A 19979-nucleotide genomic window follows, 5' to 3' on the forward strand; every position below is an offset into this window, starting at 1 on the left:
TCTGTGTCCATATTGAACATTACTCTGACTATGGAGGCTTTTAGGGGTTCTTTGGTGTTATGAGGATGCTCATTAACCTCTTTCTCAATTACGCTCCATACAAGTGTCTTCTACTATAGCGTCGGTCAACCAAATCCTTGTGGGGGGATTAGGTAGATGGAAACTGAAAGAAGCCCATCATATATATATATATATACACATACATACACATACATACATACATACATATATATATATATATATATATATATATATATATATATATATATATGTGTGTGTGTTTGTGTGTCTATGTTTGTCCCCCTTGACAAGCAATGTTGGTGTTTTTACATTCCTGTAACTTAGCAATTCAAAATTCAAAATCACCAGTGATCTGGCTGTCTGCTAGGGCGCTTATCTCCCCTTGTCAGTCATTAAGATAGTGCTTTTGTGGCTATGGAGTGATTTTGACACTTATTTCTAGCAATACTGATACTACATTGTACCCTCTGTCACTTTAGTGATATCATATATGTATGTGTGTGTGTATATATATATATATATATATATATATGTATATATATATATATATTTTTATATATATATATATATATATATATATATATATATATATATATATATATATATATATATATATATATATATATATATATATAGTTATGTTATATTCTGTTAAGTACAGTATAAAACTCGTCCACCTTCAGATTTCATCCAGTGCTATCTAGAAGTAGTATTATAAGTACTGCTAGATTTGTGTTGGGGTTTCTGTAGTGTCTGAATAGATAACTGAATAAAGTGGAGTCAACAAGGAGTACAGTTGGACATTTACTTGTAATCACTACATTGTTTCCACATAATGTAGTTCTCCAGGCTTGCAGGTATTTGGTTATGTACACTTATTAGCTGCTACTACCTTGCAGGCCACAACAGACAGAGAGGATGCACTTGAAGCCAAGAATTTGAGTTTATGGAGACAATATTTATATATCACCTGAGGAAACACAAATAGATCTCATAATGCAGGAAAATGGTTACAAAACCAAATACCTGCAAGCCTGAAGAACTACTTTGCAGGGAAACAATTGCAGTGATTACAAATAAATATCCAACTGTACTACTTCTTGCTGACTCCAACTTATTCAATTCGATATATATATATACACACACACATATATATATATATATACACACACACACACACACACACACACACACACACACACACACACACACACACACACATATATATATATATATATATATACGTGTATATATATGTGTGTGTATATATATATATATATATATATATATATGTATATAGGTGAGAGAGTTGGTATGTGAAAGCACATGGTTGGATGTATAAAAGACAAAATAAAGTGAAAAAACTGCAGAAGACTTGTCTTATATGGTTAAAAAATATATTTAAATCATTATGTTAGGAAAATGTTATAAAATTTTGTGTAGTAATATTGTTTTTGGAGAAATGTAGGACATGTCTGTTTGGTATTTTTAGGTTTATTTTTTTAATTTGTATATTCAAGAATGGTAGCTCCTTTTGGTTGTATTCCATTGTGAACTGTATGTTTAGGTTGATGGTGTTCAATAGTCCTTTGAATTTCATGAGTTTGTCTGTGTTTTCATTCCAGAAGATGAAACAATCATCTAGGAATCTTTACCAATTTTTCTTTTATGTATTGGGAAAGAGGATTTCCAAAGGTAGATAAAGATACCTGGTATATTATTATTTCCAGATAGCCCATTGTTAGGTTCACAATGACCTGAGCTGCCCTAGTGCCCATGGCAATTCCGGATTTTTGTCAATAGAACATGTTGTCAAACATGACGTGGTTGTTTCGTAGGATGATTTCAACCGATTCAATTATGAATTTTTTGCTGATCCTTTCCGGTATTTCTTCCGGATATTGGTCCAGCCAGAACTGAATTACTTCTAGCCCAACACAGACAAACTCCTGAAATTCAAAAGACTATTGAACAGCATCAACCCAAACACACACACTCACACACATATACACATATGTATATTTATACAATGAGCTTATTTCAGTTTCTGTCTACCAGATCCACTCACAAGGCTTTGTTCAACCTGGGGTTATAGTAGAAGACACTTACCCAAGGTGCCACACAATAAGACTGAACCCAAGATTATGTGGTTGGAAAGCAAGCTTGTTATCACACAACCGCACCTGCACATATGATATCCAATGTGATACCATAAATATAGATACTGACAAATAGGAGTGTATAAATAGGAGACTGAAAGACATCTGAAGACAAGGTCAGCTGATAAGGATGAAGAAACTTGAAAGATAAATGTAAATGTCCTACATGAATCATTTAACCTACTAGAAATATGTAGCAACCAAAGCTTCATTAAATTACACCTTGAAAATACATAGTAATGATGCCTGGAACATGTTTGGTCATAAAATCAGAGCCAGCACTGTAGCTAAACAATGACAGTGACAACCACTACAAAATTAATGATTAACTGCTTTCAAATTTATCATTAAGAAAGGTTATAGTCTATTGGTATATTTTGGAATGGTTATTTTTCTTTTTACTTGCCAAATAAATACACACACTATATATTCATTCTTCACTTGTTTATCATTGTTCTTATTTTATCTTATGTCCATTGTCTGTAATCTTTCATCACACATCTGTGACCTCTTCAGCGACTCTTCCATCTGAGTGTATCCTCCTGCTCTGATTAGTTCATAGAATGGACTAAAAAAAAATGACTGTTCCAAAATATAACGATATCTGTTTCAACACAAAAATTCATATCAGGAATCTTGCAAAACAAATTCATAAACATTATAGTCTACCTTAGCTGGGTATTCTCCATGGAAATTTCCTCCACTTATTATTTCACCACGGTCAGCAAACACCATCTTGGAGACTGTCAAGGAACTGGATTTTTCAAAATAAAAGCATTTAGGAATTCACAAAAATAAATTGTAACAACTGATTGACATTTTTATTTTGTGGATATGTGAAATATGGATTTGGAATTTCACAAACTATTTTCATCATCATCATCATTATTATCATCATCATCACATTATCATCATCTTCATCATTATCAATGACTTCATCATCGTCGTCGTCATCATCATCATTATCATCATCATCATCATCATCATTACCATTGTCATTGTTACCAGGGTTATTAGCCTTATCATCATCATCATCATCACAATGGTCATTTTTACAGTCTTCCATACAAAACTTTATAGGATGATATATGTAATGTAACACATTTGTGTTGAGTATATACAGAGATGTATATGCATATTTAGTATAGTGTATACAGTATTACATATTCATGCTTAAAACCTTATCTTTCACTGATGTATTTAGTGACATGGTTGACCATTAGTGAGCTGAATGGCTAAGCAGTATTTCAAATGCTTTGTAATGTACAGAGACAATTAATTCATAAGAAAGCAAGAAGAAAAGGAAACAGTATAGGATTTTAGGAGAGAAAAACAGTTAAAAAAAAAATTAAAAAATATAAAAAATTAGAAGCTTAGATAAAGATATAGGATTTTAAGAAAGAAAAATATTTTTAGACAGGACAAAGATATAGTTAAACCTTATGATAGTAAAATAAGATAGAAAGAAGAGATGTGTGAGAGACGAGATTTTAAGAAGTGTTCAGCAATATAGTTAAACTTTTATCATCTGTTAAAAGTACATAGTTGAGGTGTCACACCTCCACTCAAAAACCAAGACCATGCACATAACTTGTGAATGTTTCTTGCTGGTGATTACATCCTTGTCTTTCACACTGAGAGGATATACAGAGCCTAGTAGACGATTCTGACAGAGCAGACATAAATGTGAGTTTGTGTGTCAATGTAATTAAAATGTGTATTAATGTAATTAAAATTATTTGTTTTAAATTTCTGTAAAATATAAACAAAGGATACAGGGTTGTCTCCTGCACTGTTGAGCTCTGTGGCAAGGAGAGTTCGAACAAATGCATTTGTATCATTAACTACTCCATGAACCTGTAAGATTTAAGGAAGTGTTTGTTAGTTGCTTGAAAATCAGAAAGATTATAATCATGATTACTGTATCATCATATCAGAAGCAACAGCAGCAGCAGCAGCAGCAGCAGCAGCAGCAACAGTAACCACATCAACAAGATCATCTTCATCACAGTCATCATCAACATCAACTTTATCTTCATTCCCAATATCACTAAATTTACTGAAATGTTGAAATCATTTTTAAAAAGTTATTATTTCTATGTTAAATATGTGAATGCATATGGCTTAGTGGTTCAGGTGTTGCACCTATGATTGCTAGATCATGGGTTTGATTCTCAGGCTGGGTAGTGTGTCATGTTCTGGAACAAAACACTTCATTTCACATTGCTCTGTAGGTGGGAGAATGGTAGAATCATTGGCACATTGGCAGAAATGTCTTATGGTATATTTTCTGGCTCTCTACATTCTGAGTTCAAATCCTAGCAGCATGAAGAAAGTAATGGGGAACCACTCCAGTATCCATCCCAAGTCTAGTCATGGTAGCTGAAGTTCCAACAGTCTACTTAACAGTGGCAGGGAGGGTGTGGGCTCTCACAGTTCATATAGTGAGTGTTGGAGTAGATTTACATGTACAGGACCTGTCCAAAGGCAGACCACCTCAAGACTAGACTAGATAAATTAAACAGGTTGAAGCCATCTGTTTGTTTTAATCAACTATCATCTCATCTCAATACCTTTTATAAGTCTCTGAACTCATCTCATCACCCCTTTCCTGATCTGCTTTGATCTATACTTTTACACAAGCTGCCTTTGACCATCAGCATTTTTACACACCATTCATTCCTTTTCCTATACCTCTTCTACACATACCATTCAATATTTCATCCAGCCATTTTCTTAACTCATCTATACCATCTCTTTCATGCAAATTATTTTCCAGGTCTTCAATTAATATCGGTTAGACCACTGTTTAAAATATGTTGTTTTTCCTATTATATTTTATTGAACTGGCAAGAGGATATTTATAAGTCTTTCCCTAAAACTATTAATGTACACTCGTAATATGTGTGATATACACTTATTCATTTGCATCAGTATCATAACAGGATCTACTTACTTGTGGAATGCAACGTAGAGTGTAGGCATCTTGAACCTTGTTATTGGCAAGTTCACTTTCTAAAATTAAAGAAGGCCGTACAACAAATTAATCCTCTGACATAATATAAATACAATAGATATATAAGTATTAAGCTGGCTTTGCTTATATGAGTCATTTATGTATTGTATTGTACAGTATTTTATCATGAGATATTTATTTGTTGATCTATTTTTTTAACCCTAAAGTATATATTGTTAATTAGCATTACCCTAGAATTAAATTAACCTTTATAATGAGACAAAGATATGGTTGCTCAACCATTAATAATAGAAGCCAAAATATCCTTCAAATCGCACCCTTCTATCCAATAAAAAAAGGAAAGATACATTGGTTATGTGTGTTTTTTTTTATTGCTAATGTAAATGATAGCACCCACCATCTTCATAGGGTCTCAGAGAATGGAGAGATTGATTTTGTCATTGTTCCTCTTGACCTATTGCAAATTACTAACTGTAGGAAAGACACAAGCACGGAAGGAGTTTCCAGAGCACTGATATTCTGTGAAGAACTGGGTATAATGGTTACCATTTGGCTTAGAGATTTCTTTACAACAAGGGAAATGAGAGGCAAGTAAATGAGCATGCTGGAAGTAGAGGTGACATGAGCCCAGCCAGCTCTGAATAGCTGAGACCGTTATAATAGCAGTAGAAAATACAGAGAGAGAGAGAGAAAGAAGAGACAGTACCCCTCAGAAGCTGAAATGTCTGTGAGTCAAGAAATACTTTCCTGCTCACATTCTAGATGGCTATGTGTGCAGAAGAAGCACCATACCAGATGTGGATGCAACACTTCATTGAAGGCCTCAGCAAGAATTTTGTCAAGTTTCAATAAGCGCTGAGGCCTGAAATGCTTTCTGGTCCTGAAGATGAAGAGAAGGACCAGTTGTTGAATGCAGTGTTAGTTATGTGCCTACAAGAAAGATGAGAATGTTGAGGTACAGTGACAAATAGAACTTCTTAAACACACAGCCATGCTTGTACTTTTGTTCACAATAGTTAATGGTTAATGACCAAACCAGCTAAATAAATAAAAGAAACTGAATAAAATAGATATTCCCACATTGCTACCAACCTGTAATCTGTGATGGGTATAGATCAGAATGTAGAATGGAACGAAGTCTTGAAGCAACTTTTATTTGACCCAGATGTGGTCGAGCTTTATGAATATCTGCAAAGAGAAAAATTGGAAATTGTTTGTTATAAACATAATAATTATTATCATCACACAGGAGGTTTTAAGCTTTAGTTGAAGCCAATCTCATTTATATCGTTAGTGCTCTTGGGAAAAGAATGACTGACATAACCTTCTAGAGATTTGGGATTTTGGTGTTCATGCAAGATGTTAGCTCAACATCATCAATTCTGGCTCCACTGTATTCTTCTTTGCCATCATCACCATTCCTTTTATCAGGCATATTCTGTATTTCCAGCATCAGTTTGTACAGTAATGTCTTCCTTGATACTTCCAGTGCAAAGTCCCTCTTGGTAATGAGGATTGCTAATACCTTTAGAATTCTACAAAGACCCTTTATTTTTATTTGCTGTTCATTAATGTTTACCATTTATTCACCGCCTCTGCCTCTTGTGTATACAGTGAATAGAGACTTGCCCTACTTTTAATGAAAGATAATCTTGGAATGATAAAATTCTCTGATACACCAACATATGCAACCTGCAAGAAATAGCAGCCAAATTTCCTCAAATCACACCTTACTATCTGGTTCAAAGTCTTTTAAACTGCTCAACCAGAACTGATTTGGAGCAAAACAACAATAGTATCAAACGAAAAACCATCAATAGATCTTCACATACAGAAATCAAACATTTCAAATCAACTCACAGTCCAGATATATTTATATTTTTACCTTCATCATATGCTTTTGTTGTTCCTTTCAACGCTTCAAAGCTAACAGCAGCTACAATGTCAGCTTGGCGAGTTATTGCTTCCGCTCTTTCCAGAGCTGGAAAGAAAATAAGATTCATTATATGCAAAAATATGTACATGTGTATATACCAATGCATACATGTAATTGTGTATGTTATAAAATATTATGATTCTATATCCAACTATAAGAAAGTTATAATCTTAATACACACAAATAATGCATACACACACACACACGTATGCACACACGCATGCATGCACACACAATGATATACACATAAAAATCAAAAATCAACTAAGATACATCATATGTAAAACTATGACAAGAAATGTACCAGGTAAAATTTTAAGCATCAATCTGGACATTGCCAACATTATCAGGGGCTAGTGATGCACTTAAGTTTTACATTTGAATATATAGGAGAGTTAGGTGTAGCTTAAACAGGCAAATAAAAAACAGAGATCATATAAATATACAATCTAAATTCACATATCTAGATTAGTTTATAGCTTAACAATGACACTGAATAATCTATGAAATTGATAAATGTAGTGGCGCCAGAATTAGTAAAGTCATCAAAACCTTAGCATATTTATACTCAGTTATAGGAGACATGTCAAGGAGTTCACCGACTACAAACATCAAACATGAAACGGTCATCAACCTAAACTCCTACCTATTTGTACATACACTCGATTGATACACACACACACACACACACATATATATAAGTTCAAAAAAACAATAACAAAAAAACAATAACAAAAAAACAACAAAGTGAGGACGTGATATGGATAGTATTATTGGACGCTCAGGAAAGGAAAGAGAGAGTGTATGACGTTTCGGGCGTAGCCCTTCGTCGGAAAGATGGAAAGTTCAGAGAATGGAAGAACGGAGAAAGAGGAAAATGGTACCGATGCCCACGAGGTTACATTATATATATATATATATATATATATATATATATATATAGAGAGAGAGAGAGAGAGAGAGAGAGAGAGAGAGACATAGATGTACACATATCACAGTACATATAAACATATAAACTGTTATAAATATCCGCATTTCTATTCTTCCATGTAAACATGTCCAGCTATGGCCAAATATTACTTGCTGGGAAACAAGTTAAGGTTGGTATCAAGGAAGGGCATCCAGTCATAGAAACCCTTGCTACAATGGATTCCATTCAACCCATTCAAGCAAGAAAAGTAGACATCAAAATGAAGTTTTTTAGAATAGAAGAGTCATCTCAAATTATAACAAGAGCACTCATAGAGAGCGCAAGCGTCCGTCAAGGCAACACCAACGTCCTCTCAACGATTAGCCGGAGATGATTTTTTAAAAATGAGAATAATTGAAATAAATTCGACTGCTCTCGCAAACGAGAATACTAAAAATGAACCCGACCGCTCTCAAACGGAAAAATTATCCAAATACATATATTGAGTGAGAAGTGAAGAGAGAAGAGATGAAATACTAATACAGTGAAGGAGAAGTAGTGAGAATAATAGCCATGACTGAGAGGGAGTGAGAGAAAGTAATGACAATGAGAAAGACGAAACGAAGTGGCAAAGAGAGCGTCGTATGAATGAGAAAGGAAGGGGTGATAGATGAATAACGAAGAAAGGAGCGAAAAAGCCGATAAACGGCGCTTGAAGTGTATGTGTGTGTAAAAGAGAGGTTTGTTTGCGTGCGTGTGTGTGTGTGTGTGCGTGTACAAGAGAACTGTGAAACTTGACATATACATGTAAAGTAAACAAAATCGTAAAAAACTATCCAGAATCCTTGTCCGGTACCGGATCGATCTCAAAATCTAATGAGACCGTGCCAGTCAAAAGGCCAAACAGCCTTGAAAGTTACATCCGAATTCATCCAGTGGTTCTTGAGATATCTTGTCCACGAACAAACAAACACGACTGAAAACAATACCACCGCCTTCGCTAAGGCGGAGGTAATAACGATTTAATTATATAAAACTAAAACACTTATTTTTATAGACTTATTCTATTGCCAAGCACTTGTAGCATGTATGTGAAAGCTGTCAAAGCCAAGTATGACAGTACTTAAAGTTCGGTTGGGATCAAATGGGTGTCTAACTGAATATCTACCAAAATTCATAACTCAACTGATAGCTTGTTTATCTTAATCTTTATGGCATTGACACAGGACATCAAGAACGGACGTCAATGTTATACTGTAAGGGGAAAGCACTGCGTTTTGCATGAATCAGCGCAGTAAAGGTTAAACGGTTAGACGAAAGGTTAGACGGTTAGACGAAAGGTTAGAGGTTAGATGAAATAAGAGGAGTTCTGAGAGTTAAGAGAGTCGTCCCAATGGGACGACTCTCTCAACTCTCAGAACCATTAGAACTCTCAAAATATTTTTTTGTCCCAAAGATAATTTATTGTAGTCTCCAGTGTTTTCTTTTATATTTTTAATGCTATCAAATGATTTGATGTCTTACCTTCAGACCCAAGAGCAGTGATGAACTGAGCACCATTGATCAATGCAAGTCCCTGAAATAAATTTACCACAAGAACATGAATCTTTGTTCCTATTTACATACATAAATATATAGACATGCAGAAACGCCTTAACTTAACAAACCAATCGGTTCCAAATATCCAATCATGAAGAGAAATATCATTGACAGAGAGGATAACTCAATTAGAGTTTTCTTGTGTTCTCTTGGATGAGATTTTATTTTAGAATGACTTAAAATTCATGGAAGAAGGAACACTAAAACAATTTAGACGTGTCTAATGATTAAATACCCTAAAGACTTGTCATTAATGATTTTTCTTTCTTTCTTTTCTTTTTTTTCTTGGTAGTATGCGCTTTCAAAATAGGCACGTTTTGTCTACTTTGACAATGTAGGTGCTTGTGTGACAAAGTTTACTCAATTCGGTGTTATCAAATGTTATCCCTCTGCTTTGAAACCTCAACTTGTCAATCCCCTTGAATTTTGGGGGAAATATGATAGATTTCTTTATTTGGGATATATGATAATAGTAATATAGATGACTATGATTTAGATATCGTTATGCACACTTGGAAGCCGCCACTCTTCGATAATAATTCTGCCTAAGTTGAAAAAAAGTCAAACCCCTCAAGTTCTTTCTATGCTAGTATGTGGTCTTTGAAGGCGTAGAGATAAATGAACTTAATGGTTAATACATACATACATAATACATACATACATGTGCATATACACACAGATAGATAGATAGACAAACAGATAGATAGATAGATAGATAGATAGATAGATAGATAGATAGATAGATAGTGGCTAGCATGAAAATGGTGGGTTTGATACATGCATACGTGTTTATATATATATATATATATATATATATATATATATATATATATATATATATATATATATATATATATATATATATATATAGGTATGTATATATGTATGTATGTATGCATGTATGCATGTATGTATGTATACGCGCGCACACACACATGCAAATATCATATATATGATACATTTTGAAAAGAAGCCTTTTAAAAACTTTAACAACTACAAAATTTTCGACCGTAAAATAATTATCACTAATAATCTAAGTATCTAAGTAGCAAACATTTTTAACCTCTGCCCTCAACTTACCTACACATAAATACGTAACATGTAGTAAACGTAACAAAAAACATGTATATTAATATAAAACTCTACACCAGCCAAAGTTTTAAAAAATACTTTTTTAATAACATCCGTAGAAGTATCTCTATCTTGCTATCGAATGTATAAAAATCTTCGACAATACAGTCCCCTACAACAATAAACCACAAAAATCTAGAAGATTTAAAGATAAGGTCAAATATCTTTAACACTTATCGCCCCTTGTAAGAACACAAATCAATGCTTCTACATGTGATACATGTCAAATGAACTTTCACATACTGAACTGTTTGTAAAGATGTAGTATGATATTGCTTTTCAAAAGCACACATTGTCTGTTATGTGAATAGATGATATATGAAATTAAGTTAGTTTGACTTTACCTCTTTTGGACCAAGTTTAATTGGTTGCAGATTGTAAGTTTTTAACACCTGAAAAATAATTTCATAGCTCATTAGTACGAGTCACAAATAATTTAACCATTTGATAAACATTCCAAAATTTGAAAATAGAATTAACAGAACAAAAGTCGATGAGTACTTACATCTTTTGCCTCAGCCCATCCAGTTTTTGGACTCCACATTTTACCTTCACCCATCATTCCTAATGCAAGGTGAGCTAAGGGCGCCAAATCTCCACTTGCCCCAACAGTTCCTTTTTCTGGAACCCATGGCAAAAGGGAATCTAATAAACAAAAACATGAATTAAATAACTAGAAATATAAATTACAATCTCTGGCGCATTGTATTTTTCCACTTCTGTTCCTTCAACTGCTCCTGCGATGATTCTTGTTCTTTTAAAGTAACCAGCTACGTATGACTCCAGTTAGAGTTTAAGCAAAGTTTTCTGCTTCTCTACCTTACCTTTTCCAGTAAATCTTGACCTTCACACAATATTTCCTTGTAAACAATGCAACTGGAAACTCCCTCCCTACCAATATCTCCTCTGGCAACAATGTCAAAAATTCAAGCAAAGAGAACCAACAAACGCTGATAATACTGACCTATTTCCTCAGAATAAACTGTAATTTCTAACTTTGTCATAGAGACACAGATTTAAGAAATCGGTCGTTAATCACGGGGATGAGTGAAAAGCGGCGAACATTGGTAGGATTTGAATACAATAATATATGGGATATTTATTAAAAGTCATTTAGTTCATTACCATACTGTATTTTCCCGTTTTTACTTTCTGAGACAAACGAATTTTTCAAAAGTTATTCAACAACAATGCCATATATGAGTAGACGATTTTAATAGTGTTGTCGAGGGCGTTTTTGTATTTGAGTAATCAATACAAGAGATAGCTTTCTGCAAAAGCCAAATATGATTATCTAAATTTGGACTCAATAAACAAAACAGACCTGCTCAGCTTAGAAATCAAAGAGGATCATGTTACTTCTAAAAGCCTGAGATTTCCTCAAAGTAAATTTATCTTCTAGATATTTTATTTACAAATATGAATCAAGAATATGCATGTATGTATGTATGTATGTATGTATGTATGTATGTATGTATGTATATGTTAGGTAATTCTTCTGGCTACCGGTAACATGTAATCCAGTACAACCAGTTGCAGGGTCAGACTAAGTATTGTTGGTAAGGAGGAGAGTTTTTGTTTGGACACCCAGCAGGACGGAAATGAAATACTGTCAAAGGGTAAATGAACTCAGTAGAGTCAACATACATTCAACAGCCCTGGTCTTTGCTAACACATTTCTCTGGAAGGAAATTCCAAAATAACACCCTCCTCATTGCGTCCGGAGATCTTGCTCTTAATTGTTTCTGGACTACTTGGTTATGTAGGGCAGAGTCTTTAGCGGCGTTGGGCAAGGTGTTATTGATTTTAAAGTTCAACACAAGTGTTGTTGAGAGCCATTGTCTTTAACATCTAGATAATTTGTCAATTCGTCTCCGAGATGACAGCCACCTTGTATGTATATATGTATGCATGTATGTATGTATGTATGTATGTAACTAATGTAATGTAATATAATAGCTAAAGAATTCGTTTCGCAGCCATGAAGTCCCAAGTTCAATACGTATGTACGTATATCGTCAATGTATAGCTATCTATGTGTATGAATATATATATATGCATATGTATGTGTATGTGTGTGTGTGTGTGTGTGTGTGTGTGTGTGTGTGTGTGTGTGTGTGTGTGTGTGTGTGTGCGCGTGTGTGTTTATATATATATTTATATATATATGGATGGATAGATAGATAGATAGATAGATAGATAGATAGATAGATAGATAGATAGATAGATAGATATGTATGCATGCATGCATGCATGTATGTATGTAATTTATGTATATACGTGTGGTTGATATATGGAAAAGATAAATCATAAACTAAAAAAGAATACTTGTCTCCAGTGCCTCGTACTTCTCTATTGTACTTGTTTACAGTAAAAGAGATTGAGCCAGTGGATGATTGATAGCTTTGATCAAGACCCGTGCAATGTCAGTTAATAATGAACCATTATTTTTCTCGTTTTTTCTTTTTGACTTGTAAATAAGCAACCTATTAACTTTATCGTTATAATCTTCTTGAAAATAAGATGAGTGGAGTGAGTAAATTATTCAACTACTTCAATTTACAACTCTTTCGTTTATGAGCATGTGAACACGTCCAACACGGAATGAATATATCCAGTGATCTTTAAATTAGTTCAGCATATCATTCTGTACGCAATTCTGAAGAATCATATTCAACATATGTTATTAGAGTTAACCTGAATAGTAGGTGGAAAGTAAACCGCAGTTGCATGTATTATTACATGTTGTTGCAAAATTAATTGTACTTAATTAAGATTACATTATTGTAAATTAGAATAGTAAAAATGACTTGCTCACTCTATCTTTCTTATTTGTCATTATATATATATATAACGATATCTCCCACACAGTTTGCATTTTGATTCACAGGACATTTGTCAATTTGTCAGCACAAGGACTTTCCCAGCATGCGATGTCGTGGATTAAACCCCAGAACTACGTAACTGCAAGACACAGAGATAGACATCAAGTCTGCAGGAAAGTTACTAATGTTGAATGGAAATGAGAATGAGGAGGAAGAGCAGCAGCAGTAGGAGGAGAAGAGGACAGAGATGGAAATAACTTTCACGTGGTAAGAATATGAATGTATACTTACTATTGAATGCGTCGACATATTTCTTGAGATTTTCGAGAGAAATACCGCTGTATCCTTTAACAAGAACATTAATCCTCAAGGCCAACAGCATCCTGATTCTTTCAAGTGTTATAGACTCACCAACACCTACAGTAAATAATAGTATATTTTAAAAAGACGTCTCATTATTTGTTAAATACATTGTCACGTGTGTATGTAGACGTATAATTGTCTCTAACATAAAGCAGTTATCCTCATTTAACGTCTGGCTTCCATGCAGGCTTGGATTGAATGGTTTGTTAGAGCCTGTCAAGTCAGAGGACTTCATCCATGCACCAATGTCTACTTTGGCACGGTTTCTACGGTTGATGCTCTTCCTAAAACCAACTATTTTCAGAATGCTCCTAATGCTATTTTTGTGGCACCATCACTAGCGATGATCGCTTCATAATTTTAAAAGTTTGTGGTTTAAAGAAGCCTCTATAACTGAGAGAGGACAGAAGAAAGAGTGAGAGATGCGGAGAAAAGTAGAGGTGTGATAGGCGGTAAGAATAGAGGATGGGGAAGTAGGCAGTAAACATGGAGGAGGATAAGATTAATGATAAGGATTGAGAAAAGGGGAAAGATAGAGCTGAAAAGGTGTTAAGGTAGAGTTGAATGGTACTCATTTTATCTACTCCAGAAGAATGAAAGGCAAGGTTACTTCCAGTGGGACTTCCAACGGGGTTTTATTTCAGGATGTAAAGAAACGCTGGCTATTCACACCTTTCTGCATACACATAATGAATACACAAGGTAACGATGGAATCTCTATGCCATTATAGAAATGGCAGACAAATTTTCCCCATATTACATGTTAACGTCTTGAATGAAGAAAGGATTCCTTAGATAATAGAGTCCTACATAATACCCCCGCCATCCAAAAGAGTGGAATTACCATATGCTGAGGGGAGGGGTGACAAAGAGAAGGATAAAATGATTACATTACCTGCAGAATGGGATCTGATCAAATTTTCCTGTAATTCTCTGGAAGTACAAAATATATTCGACCGTTGGCAAAAGGCATTTTTTTGTTAAATTAATGAACAAAATGCGAGTGAATATATACCTGTGTAGTGAAAATGATTCATTCACAATAAGATGGTGCTGAATCGATTTCCCTAAACAGCACCCTTGGAGAAGGGACTGTTACTATCTTTGGTGGGATTTGAAATAAGAGTGCTTCATGGAATTTTATCTGATTATATAAAGATTTTGCTAATTTACGACCTTATATTTCGAAATTTGAGTGAATGAGTTTGCATGCATGAGAGGGCGTGTGTGTGTGTGTGTGTGTGTGTGTGTGTGTGTGTGTGTGTGTGTGTGCATTTCTGTGTACATATATATATGTATGTATCAATGTATGTATATGTATTTATTCAAACAAATTATTTTCATTTATAGTATTAGCAGAAGGAACTAAATGTACTAAACAACATTTAATTAAAATAAAATTTTAGAAATCGTATCTAAAATGAAAGGCAAAAAGTAAAGAGCAAAGAGAGAAAAAAGATGGAAAAAAGGCAGAAAATATGAGGAAAGATAATAAAGTTATTCAGATGTATACATCGATATACATCCGCTTAAATACATGCATACGCACGCGCGCGCGCACGCACACACACACACACACACACACACACACACACACACACACACACACACACACACACATTGTGGGAAGAGTCATTGGCACTCCAGGTGAACTGGAAGAATGGACTAGCCGAACTCTCATAAAGAGTAGAGTTTGATAGTAGTCTCGCGAAGTACGTACATTGATTATACCCCCGCCGCGTAATTTATATATCCAACGTGTCTCAAGGATATCAAAGTGGTGAAGAGATATAGGAAACTTGCGTCGGACGTTTAATTTTTTTTTTTCTTTTTTTGTATGAAACCAAAGCAAAAAATCATTAACACGGTTGACTTGTTGCGTGGTACAGTTCCAGCAGCAGCAACAACAGCAATTACAACAACAATTACAACAGCAGCAACAACAATACCAACAGTTACTGAAAGTAATGTTGAAGAAGTCTGAAAATACTTCAGGTTCGTTCTCGTCAGACAGCGTAGCAAATTCATTTGGAGAATTTATTCATAACCCAGAAGAAGGTACTATTTTTTCTGCATATTTTAGAAAACACGAAGAAATCTTCAAAGAAGAGTGTAAAAACTGGAATGACGAGAAGTTGCAACTGCTTTTAAGAAAGTTATCCCCTGCTGAACACGAAAAATACTGTAACTATATTCTACCAAAAAACCAGGTGAGTTTTGTTTCGATGAAACAGTCAATCTGTTATCGAGAATTTTCAGTGAAAGAAGTTCTCTGTTCAATACTCATTGGCAATGTTTAAATTTAGTTTAAAAAAAGATGATGAAGATTTCGTCACCTATGCAGAGAGTGTGAAAAGTTCAAATTAAATGAATTAACCCCGGATTTGTTCAAATGTCTAATTGTTGTTCAAGGTTTAACAGCAAGAAAATATGCTGATATATGTACCCGTATACTAATAAAATTAGAACAGGACCAAAAATTAACTCTACAGGCAGTAGCTGAAGAATGCCAGAGGATTATAAATTTAAGATATGACGCGGAAAAATTGAAGAGAAAGATTGCTCCCAGAAACATGTGTGTCGATTTGAAACGAATAAGAAAAAGAAAAACGATCGTCAAGACAAAATTCAGGCTATGGATGCAGAGGCTTACATTTTAAAAGCAATTGTCCTTTTAAAAATCGTAAATTCTAGAAAGAATGTATTGTTAAAAAAATTTCTAAGTGAGGATCAGAAAAAAAATTGTGTCCATAAAAATGAATAATATGAATATTAAGTTACAATTGGATACGGGCAGTGATATAACGATAATTAATACAGATACATGGAGAAAAATAGGGAAATCTGGATTAAAGGAAACTTCGAAAATTGCGCGAAATGTTTCCGGAAAAAAAAATTGCATTTCATGGGCGAAATGATACGTGGAAAAACCTTGAAAGCCAAAGTTTTTGTGTTGAAAAATACAACAAATTTATCGGAATGTTCAAAATTATTGACAATAAATACCCATAAAGGGCTGTATAAATTTAATCGATTTTCCTTTGGTATAAAGGTAGCACCTGGCATTTTCCAACAAATTATGGACATAATACACGCAGGTTCGGATTTCGCTGTAGTTTACCTTGAGAACATACTCATAAAAAGCAAATCTCAAGGTCAGCATGCTGAGCATGTTAAAAAGATATTCAAAAGAATAAAAGAGTATGGGTTTAAGCTCAGCGAGGAAAAGTGTGAATATTTTATGCCAAGAATAAAATATCTAGCGCAGATTATTAATGAAAATGGACGAAAACCAGACCCGTATAGAGCGAATGCAATAAAAAATATGCCTCCCCCAATGAACATTATAACGTTACAAGCACATTTGGGGGCTTGCAAATTACTACCAAGCATACATACCAAATATGCACGAGTTAAGGGCATCCCTGAATAACTTATTTAAAAAAGTGGAACTGGTCGGAAAATGCCAAAAAGTTTTTGAAGAAATTAAAAATGTCTTAACGTCGGAATTGTCGTTATTCAATTTTGACCCAAATTTAGAAATAGTAGCGAAAGCAGCAGATGCTAGTGAAAGTGGTATTGGAACTGTGATTTTACACAAGTATGAAGATGGTAGCCTGAAAACAGTAGCTCATTCTTCACGTTTATTATTGCCGGCTGAGAAAAGCTACAGTCAAATAGAGAAAGTGGCATTAGCCAACCTATTTGCCGTAAAAAAGAATTCCATAAATTTATATATGGAAGAAGGTTTCGGCTGCAGACAGGCCACTTCCCGTTATTGTCGATCTATTGATCAAAAATGGATATCCCCACTCATACAGCCAACAGATTGCAGCGCTGGGGGACGATCCTACTGAATTACGACTTCAAGATGGAGTATTTGCTATCGAAAAGATTGGGACATGCAGATGGTTTGTCAAGATTAATACCAAAATACAGTGAACCGCTAGAAGACATAATGATAGCGGCGTTAAAAGCCGAAAATGAAATAAAAAATATATTGTGCAATGTTGTGCGTGAATTTTCTGTGACATTGGAGGAAATAAAAATCAAGGCAGAGACAGATGAGTTTATCATAAAAAGGAAAAAAAAATAATGAGCTCAGAAGAAACAAATAAAAAATACGTATGGCAGGACATTAAACAGTTTCGAATTTGTATTCGATATGTGATAATGCTCTTATGTATGCACAGAGGGTCTTAATACCTACCGCGCTACAAGGTCGAATGTTAAAGGAATTTCACACAAGACAACCAGGAATTTCTAGAATGAAGTCACTTATGAGGAGTTATGTATACTGGCCAAAAATGGATCAGGATATCGAGAGGTTGGTAAAATCTCGCAAAGGCTGAGCTCTTACAACGAAATCACTACCTATAAAATTTCAACCTTAGCCCAAGACCCTGGGTTTCCTGACCGAAATATTAATTTATTTCGTCATTTATCATGTTGGTAAAAACAAGACAGTTTAGTAACTGTATTCGATGTAATTGAGGTTTGAACGAGCACACGTATTTAGAAAAAGGCGGAGAGCAATTAAGGGGTGATAAATAACTACATAGAAGATATAACAAGTATTTTACGAGTGTTTAAAAAATTACATAAACCAATACTGAAATGGATTATCAGGAATCTGCTGGTTTTTATTCTTAATCCTGCATTTACCTGCATCCGTGTCACTTTCATGCATCCAGTATTTTTGTTATTTTTTGTAACTGTGTTGAAAAAATACTCCATTCAAAGTGAGAGCTAATATCCCGAGTTATTGGTCCAACATAGACTACTTTGGTTATCTATTTTACTGTTATTTCGAGGCTTTCTGGCAACATAACCATGAATAATCTTCTCTTGATATGCATACAGAAATACATCTGATGTTCTGTTGCAGAAGTGTTGTACAACTCTGGTTGCGAAAGGATGTGCTGCTCAGGTACCTGGGATTTGAGCAAACCGAAAAGATGCTACCATCCATTTCATTTCACAGTTTTGTTAATGAATAGTGTTCAATACTCCAACAAACTCCTTTCCTCACAATTTGTTCAGCTGTGATGATATTATTAATATCTCAGTAATTTTGAGGTGGGATATAGCTTCACTCAGATTGTATACATTTTATATATTAGATTCCAGTATGCAATTGGCCAGGGGTTTTTATCCATGAAAACGGCAGTGTTTTAGGCTATCACTTTAATTTTGCAAGCGCTACCCAGCTTGGTTTGTTTACATCACTGTTGAGTGCTTGTTGGTAAAAGTCAATATTTCCGATAGAAGGTCAGCTGATTTCATTAGTACCCGAGAAACAAGTCTCTTTCAGATGCTTTCTTATCCCGACATTTTTAAATGATGGTGTATCCCCATTGATGGTGCATATTTTTGATGGGCAATAAGGACAATACTTATAAGGGCAATCCTTGTTTCAGAATTCATTTCCATTTTTGGCTACCATGCCTCCTGATTAAAGTCTTTTTCTTCACTTCAGTTGTTTTTTTTTTTAACGAATCTGTATCTTCCTCAGAAGCCTCTTTGCGTTTATTTTCACCTTATATCTCTGTGAACTTCTGATTGATTCCAATTAAATTCCTTGTTAATTACTTTTCGTTCAACTCAACTACCATCTCCTTTGGTGCTGGATTTTTTACTAGAGGTTTTAACTCTGGTCTATGAGTTCTTACTTTGTGGTCAACTATTTTCTTTTTACTGTCCCCAAGCATTGTTTTTGTTTTATCGTCTATTCTTAATTGACGTGGAATGTAGTTATTTGTTTGTTCCCTTGTGCTAAGCAGTTCCACATAATCAATAGTCTACTGCAGAAGACTATTTTCCCCCCAATTTTCCAAATTTATATGGACATTTATTTTAATTGTTTTGCTTTCCTCCAATTCAGTGCCTCCAATCCGTTGCATTGTAGTTAAGTGTTAATTTGCCAAAGTGAGAGGACATTGTAGTGTTGTAAATATTCACCATCAAGCTCGTTAATCACTTATTTTGGAAGAAATGCTCACATCTGCAGGGCATCTGCTGACTTCTATGACTACACATAATTTTTCGTCCCTGTCCC

The 19979-nt window shown here is 34.5% G+C and overlaps 1 protein-coding gene across 3 annotated transcripts in view; it reads right to left on the bottom strand.

The window, feature by feature from the left end:
- The window catches only part of LOC106871166 (histidine ammonia-lyase), a 75265-nt gene that overhangs the window by 14628 nt on the left and 40658 nt on the right, over positions 1-19979 (bottom strand). For all 3 annotated transcript variants that reach the window (XM_089350494.1, XM_089350488.1, XM_089350492.1), the window contains 10 exons: positions 14817-14854; positions 13850-13975; positions 11239-11378; positions 11078-11125; positions 9528-9579; positions 7043-7138; positions 6250-6345; positions 5137-5195; positions 3957-4037; positions 2850-2915 (listed from right to left, as the gene is read on the bottom strand). In XM_089350494.1, coding sequence (XP_089206620.1) covers positions 2850-2915; positions 3957-4037; positions 5137-5195; positions 6250-6345; positions 7043-7138; positions 9528-9579; positions 11078-11125; positions 11239-11378; positions 13850-13975; positions 14817-14854 — 802 coding nt within the window. The remainder of the gene's footprint in view (positions 1-2849; positions 2916-3956; positions 4038-5136; positions 5196-6249; positions 6346-7042; positions 7139-9527; positions 9580-11077; positions 11126-11238; positions 11379-13849; positions 13976-14816; positions 14855-19979) is intronic.

This window comes from Octopus bimaculoides, chromosome 1, assembly GCF_046866305.1.
Source record: "Octopus bimaculoides isolate indiv1 chromosome 1, ASM4686630v1, whole genome shotgun sequence".
NCBI classification, from domain to species: Eukaryota; Metazoa; Mollusca; class Cephalopoda; order Octopoda; family Octopodidae; genus Octopus; species Octopus bimaculoides.